Source organism: Impatiens glandulifera, chromosome 4 (genome assembly GCF_907164915.1).
Source record: "Impatiens glandulifera chromosome 4, dImpGla2.1, whole genome shotgun sequence".
NCBI classification, from domain to species: domain Eukaryota; kingdom Viridiplantae; phylum Streptophyta; class Magnoliopsida; order Ericales; family Balsaminaceae; genus Impatiens; species Impatiens glandulifera.
Genome location: NC_061865.1, coordinates 56,574,013 through 56,581,117, shown reverse-complemented (window position 1 = coordinate 56,581,117; position 7,105 = coordinate 56,574,013). Strand labels below are relative to the sequence as shown.

Here is a 7,105-nt window from a genome sequence, read left to right as displayed (position 1 = left end):
AAGAAATATACGATCTTGGCGGGGAATTTGAGGAAATGACCCCCAAAAGGGGGCTAATTATGTTTGGTGCGGGGGGATAATTTTTATAGCGCTGGTGACCCCCAAAAAATTTTCTGCCGAAAATACCCCTATTGCGTCACGCACCCTCCGGTTGCGTGACGCACCCGAGGGCATTGTGAAAAGTCCACAATGCCCTTACTATATAATAAAAAAAATTCAGTTCTTCCCATTTCTTTCTTTCTTTTCTCTTTCTTCACTTCTCATTCTCCTCCTTCTCTCTAAAAAGACCACCCCGACGACGATCCCCGACGAAGACCCCGACGAAGACGGCGGAATCCCAACGAAGGAGATGTTCGCTGCTATCCTTCAGATTACAGATTACAGGTTACCACAAATGGATCATTTTGTAGCTTTTTGCATTTCAGATTCATTATATATTCATAATCTGTAAACTGTATTCTTCCTCCTTTCTTTATTTCTCTCTTTCGACGCATTGTTTGTTAAGGTTTAGTGATTAGGGATTGAGTAGGTGAATGTCACCGTTGCGGCGGAATCCGGGTGCGTAACACAGTTGCGTAACGCAGGTGCGTCACGCAGGTGCGTCAAGCAGGTGCGTCACGCAGATGCGTCAAGCAGGTGCGTCACGCAGGTGCGTCACACATATGCCTCTTAAATCGTTCAATAGAAGAAGAATGATTGAATTACTACTAGTAGTACTGTTTCATTAGTCTATTTCATCATAATACTCCCATTTATAAAAGAAAAAAAAATATACTTTTGTTTGTTTGTTTTAGCTTTGCAAGGGGATATTACTTTTTGGACCTCCTGAAATTGGTAAAACCCTTATTGCTAAGGCACTTGCAACTAAAGCAAGCACAAGTTTTATCAACATAACTACCTCAACTTTATTATCAGAGGTAACTAACTGTTGAATTTAATTTTTATTTTGTTTCTATTGATTTCCCTTAATAGAAAGAAAACAACTACTGAACACTTGTGTTTACAAATGATGTTTGCAGTGGTTTGGTGAAAGTGTCAAGATATTCAAAATTTTCTTAGCTAAAACAGTCCATGGCGGAAGTAGGAAGACAACATGGCTAAAATTCTCTTGGCTAGTGTTTACGAATGATGAGGCATCTAACATGAACGAGCTTCGAAAATGGAATGAAAAGTATGGTCAAGGAGGAAGATATCATCTTTTGGCTTTGCTAATCAATCTGAATTGCTAGCTTCTTCTTAATAGATAGCAAAATATAACACTCTTTTTTATTTATTAGTCTTTCTTTTAGTTGAATTAATTTTCTTTTGCAAGTAAAAATTGTTTAATTTTTTAACTATATGTTGATATATAACTCAAAAAACTTTTTATTAATAATAATCAGCATTTGAAGAAACAAGAACATTGCTTGAATTAATTTGGCATATTAATCTCCAATAAAACTCCAATCACTCTTTCCATAATTCATCTACAAGCCAAAGTCAAAGCCAAAATTAAATGGATAAAATGGAAAGCCTTTTAGGGCTCATACATACATTCTTACATACATAATACATAACAACAGTGTCTAGGGAAGGTTTTCAGGAACTTCTCAGTTATCATCATCTCCTGTATCTTTCTGGGCTTTCGGGGTGGTACCGTTGCTGCCTTCTTGTCTTTCTTGTGCTGCTGGACCCTAAACATATTCGTCTGCACAATTATTAAGTAAGAAATATCATTCATTTAAATGACCATTTGCATTTCAATCATTAAAATATCCTCCAATAGATAGATGTGTGCACCAACATCAATCTGATATGAAAAAGAGATAAGGGTTTTAAAAAGGGCAAATCACAAAATGAAATCCATTAGAAGTAGTAGTGTTCTAAACAACTCTAATAAAGACTTTTCATTTCTAAATAGAATTCTACATACAAACTCATTTTAGAGCTCATTACACACTCAAGTCCATACTATAATAAAGTGAGTTTTTATCATTCTTCAGGTATGGTAATTAACATAGGTATGATAATTAGCATACTTGAAGTTATAATAATTTCCATAATGCATCAGATTGCAATTGCAAGAGAAAATGCATTTTCCTATTTGTGTAAGAACATAGGATATCCTAACATTACTATTTGTGAGCTACTTCCAGGCCTTGTTTCTGCATTGTGAGGACGTAATGATGTCAATGCTGATTGGTTTGATGACAATGCTCTAGAGGCTGATGATGGCCTAAAATTTGAACCCCATGAACTTGGAACAGGTTCATGCCCTCTATCGCTAGCTGCAGTTGATGGTCGAGTACCACTACCACCATCACTTTTTGGAGACAATGCTAAGGAGTTCCATGCATTGCCCGTGGATCGATTTTCCCAGTTATTGGTCCCCCTGTATGAACAAATAAGCTACTTTCAACTCCTATAAAATTTTCAAGATAGGATAAGCAAATAAAGTACATTACAATGTAGCATGTGCAATCTTTTTAAGTGTCTGTTTGTCTAGTTGTTTTATGAAGGATTTGAAGATTTATATGTATGAATGTATAAAGAAATTGATATCATACTCACTTGGGAACAATTTCAGCATTTGGGTCCAATCCATGATTTTCCAACCTAACAACAATGTTCAGCAGTAATGTGAGACATCAAAATGAGAAATTCAATATTGGGCATGACTTATATTTGCAAAAGGATACAATGGAGAGTTGGAGACGTCATTTTTGAAATGTATTTCCGAGTTCATTCAAATAACAATGCAATAACAATTCTTGGAGACGTCACTCTAAAGTTTTAACACTTTATGTAAACAATCAATTACAAAAAAAAAAAAATCAAAAGTCCTGCATAATTCTCAAAAAGGTAACAAAAGGAAGATCTAGAACATAACTGAAAAGATGCAACAGATCATAAAACACAAGATAAGTTATTTAGGGTACAATAACATGCCAAAATAACTTTCGAAATGATACAACAATGGTTACAAAAAAAAGGGGACGCAATAGGTTCCAAACCATAGATAGAGATTCCACAGCTATATGATACTACACGTCCACGGGAGTGTGCTTGCTGGAAAATCGACACTATGTTCAAACCCTAGATATAAATCAATAACTATCTATAATAACTGATTCTAGTGATCCTTCCTCCGGAAACCTAAATAAGTTGGTATCTATTTCACACGTCTACGATAAAACAAGGAAACCAGAAGAAGCGTTAGGCAGAGAATGTGCTAACCAGATGAGACGCATCCTACTTGACGCATCCTACGTGACGCACCTGCGTGACGCATCCTACTTACGCATCCAACCAACCAACCTGCATTCAACAAATCAGGGCGAATCAATGACGTTTTGTAAAGGAAATCAACACAAACAATCATATGTAAACAAAATAAACACAAAATATAAACGAATATAGTGAAAAAATTTGCTTCGTTCGCCGTTGGAGCCGCAGTTCGCCGTTGGAAATTCTTCGCAGCTCTAGACCATTGAATATAGTGGAATGGTCGACGGTGCCTCTTCGATTGGTTCTTCGGCGATGAAAAAGAAGAGAAAGTCTTCTCCGCCACCATTAGGGTTCACGGCGGAGCGGAGAAGACGGGGAAAAATGGAGTGGATGAGAGAGAAAATGAATCGAAAATGAAAAAAAATTATGACTTTATAGGGTTTAGGGTGCGTCACGCATCTGGAGGGTGCGTGACGCAGGGGTATAATAGTCATTAAAAAGTTTTGGGGTCACCAACGCTATAAAAATTATTCCCCCGCACCATCGGCTATTTGACCCCTCTTTAGGGTCATTTCCTCAAATTTCCCATCTTGGCGGGAATGGTAATGAGTATTCAATCGATTGTAAGCAGAAACGAATGGATTTAAGAAACCATTCCAGTCCATGATCCATTACCGCCACCTTGTAATTGCACTACTTTCAGGTGAAAAACGACGATATACAACCCGTTTCACCTTTCTCTCATCATCAGCCATCGCCGCCCATTCACAATGGACCCAATATCAATCAACCAATCGCACCCATTCCGATATTCTTTACCTTTCTTCTTCTGCTCAGTCCATTCAACAGACCAAAGAACTCCATGCTGCATCTCTTCTGAATGGTTTTCTTCCCTTCAACTTCTCCATAGCCGCCTCTTTGATTCTCAGTTACGCCAGATACGGAGACACAATCTCTGCCCGGACTATCTTTGAAAGCACCGTCCTTTATTGCCGCACCGCCTTCCTATGGAACACTCTAATGAAAGCTTATGGAATATCTGGACATTGCTGTGGTTTCAAGGTTTATAATGAGATGATATTGAGTGGAATTAGACCTGATGATCATACGTTTCCTTTTGTTCTTAAGTTGTGTTCTGATAATTCCCAGATCAGGAAAGGTCTTGAGGTTCATTGTTCTTCGTTGAAGCTTGGATTATATTTAGATGTGTTTGTGGGTAATACCCTCTTGCAATTTTATGGAAGTTATGGTGATTTGAGGTCTGCACATATGGTGTTTGATGAAATGCTTGATAGGGATATTGTATCTTGGAATACAGGGATTGGGATACTTTCATTCAATGGTTGTTATGAAGAAGCAGTTGATATGTTTTGGAAGATGGTATCGGGGTCTGGATTGTTACCAAATGTTGCCACTATTGTGACCATCTTACCTGTTTCTGCTTCTCTGAAAGATGAGATATTGACTAGTGAGATTCATGGTTATGTATTGAAGCTAGGTTTGGATTGTCAAGCGACTGTAGGGAATGCTTTAATTGATTCGTATGGAAAATGTGGCAATTTGAACTGTTTGGAACGCATTTTTAATGAAATGGTTGAGAAGACTCAGGTTTCTTGGAATGCTGCTATAACAAGCTTTGCTTATTGGAAAAATGGTAAAGCTGCTTTGTTTATGTTGAGATCAATGATTGATGCAGGTATTAGACCAAATGCCATTACTGTTTCCAGCATTTTACCTGTTATGATCGAGCTTGATTTCCTCATACTGGGAAAGGAACTCCATGCTTTCATCTTAAAGTTAAATCTAGATTCTGATATATTTGTTGTCAATTCATTGATTGATATCTACGCAAAACTAGGTCATTCATCTCGAGCATCCAATGTGTTTCATTACTCGAATTCAAGAAATGTTGTTTATTGGAATGCCATGATCGCTAATTTCGCCTTGAACGGCCCTCAGGCAACTGCGGTTAGTCTTGTTAGTCAAATGCAAGATCAAGGTGAGGATCCCAACTCTATCACCTTAATCAATGTTCTTCCAGCTTGTGCGGAGCTAGGTTACTTAGGGATAGGAAAAGAAATTCACGCCTGGTCGATCCGATTAGGATGGATGGATGACTTGTTTGTTTCAAATGCAATTATAGATATGTATGCAAAATGTCAGTCTCTAGACTATGCGAGAAGGGTATTTGATAATAATTTGATCAAGGACGAGGTTTCCTATAACATACTCATCCTAGGTTATTCGTCGACGATTGACTGCTTAACTTCTCTTAGTCTCTTCACCGAAATGGGTCTTGTGGGGATGACCTACGATGCAGTCTCGTTTATCGGAGTTCTCTCGGCTTGTGCGAATCTTGCTGTTATCAAACACGGGAAGGAGGTTCACTGTTTTCTTATAAAACACAATTTCCACAATCATGTTTTCATTTGTAACTCACTTTTGGATCTTTATAGCAAAACAGGTCGAATCGATCTTGCTCAAACAGTTTTCGACCGAATGACTGTAAGAAATGTGGCTTCATGGAACATAATGGTTTTAGGATACGGGATGTTTGGATATTTGGAAACTGCTATTGATCTTTTCGAATCAATGAGGGATGACAGTAATCATGGTATGCGATATGATTCTGTTTCTTACGTTACAATCTTGTCGGTTTGTAGTCATGGAGGATTGGTTGAAAAGGGAAGGGGATATTTCGATGAACTTTGTAGTTCTGATATTCCAGTTGAGCAAATGCATTATGCTTGTATGGTAGATATTCTTGGTAGAGCTGGACTTCTTGAGGAGGCTAGAGAGCTTATACTGAAGTTGCATATTGAACCGGATCTGAATGTATGGGGTGCTTTACTTGGAGCATGTAGAGTTTATGGTAACTTAGAAATGGGATGTTGGGTAGCTGAAAACATGGTTAAACTAAGGCCAAATCATAGCGGTTATTATGTTCTTCTTTCGAATATGTATGCAGAGGCGGAAAGGTGGGATGAGGCGAATAGGGTTAGACGGTTGATGAAGTTACATGTTAAGCAGAAAAACGCAGGATGTAGCCGGATTCAAGTTTCTGAGCAGGTATAAACTTAATGATATGACAAAGAAATTGGCGATGAATGTTCAAATAATGTGTCACACTAAGTAAGTTAAGATACACCTCTTCAATTGTATTTTTATTCAATCCTATAGAATTAGAATTGGTTTATTTCAGTTTTGGATGAAAAATGTGACAAAAATGGAGTTTCTAAATGCAGGTCATTGTTACATCCAAAATCCTATAAAGCTAGCCTGCTGTATAACATTCTTGGTTGATATAAAATGAAATTATATGTATATGGTGATTGCTTGAGTTGATGATAATAAATTAAGGAGATCAATTGGTTATGTATCATTTTAAACAAAATTAATATAGTTTAATTGATTAAATGATAGGTTAATCCATGTAACAAATCTAGAATCAAAACTCCTTAGTAGGTTGCTGTTTAGCTGACCTTATCCTAGGTAGATCCTGATAGTAATTTGGATGACATTACAGCCTGTTCGAAGACAATACAAATCTTGTTCCTGCCCTGATTCCTCCAAACACTAACTATCCCCTCCAACTATGATATTTTTTTTAGGGGTAACTAAAAAATCCGATCAGAAAGACTCTATCAGCTGATCCGATTCGAAAAAATCCGAATTCGATGGATCGAATATTAATTCGATCCGATACTTTTACTGGATTTTCGGATCGGACAAAAAAAATTCGAATACCGTAATCTGATCCGGTGAGTTTTAAAATTTAAAAATAAAATAATATATTTATAAAAATTAGCATGTATCTCGTGCATTTGCACGAGTAATAATATAAAAAATCGTGAAAAAAATAATACGGTAAAAATGTTTATGGCGGGTAACCCACAAT

At 37.2% G+C, this 7,105-nt stretch overlaps 1 protein-coding gene across 1 annotated transcript; it reads left to right on the top strand.

The window, feature by feature from the left end:
• Positions 1-3,826: 3,826 nt before the first annotated feature.
• On the top strand, positions 3,827-6,560 carry LOC124936909 (pentatricopeptide repeat-containing protein At4g14170-like). Its single transcript, XM_047477440.1, has one exon. It carries the CDS (start codon positions 3,871-3,873, stop codon positions 6,280-6,282), a length of 2,412 nt encoding a protein of 803 aa, XP_047333396.1. The 5' UTR covers positions 3,827-3,870; the 3' UTR covers positions 6,283-6,560.
• The last annotated feature ends 545 nt before the right edge of the window (positions 6,561-7,105 follow it).

Coding starts and splice junctions, on each gene's coding strand:
- LOC124936909 (XM_047477440.1), top strand. CDS start 3,871: ATGATCCATTACCGCCACCTTGTAATTGCACTACTTTCAGGTGAAAAA.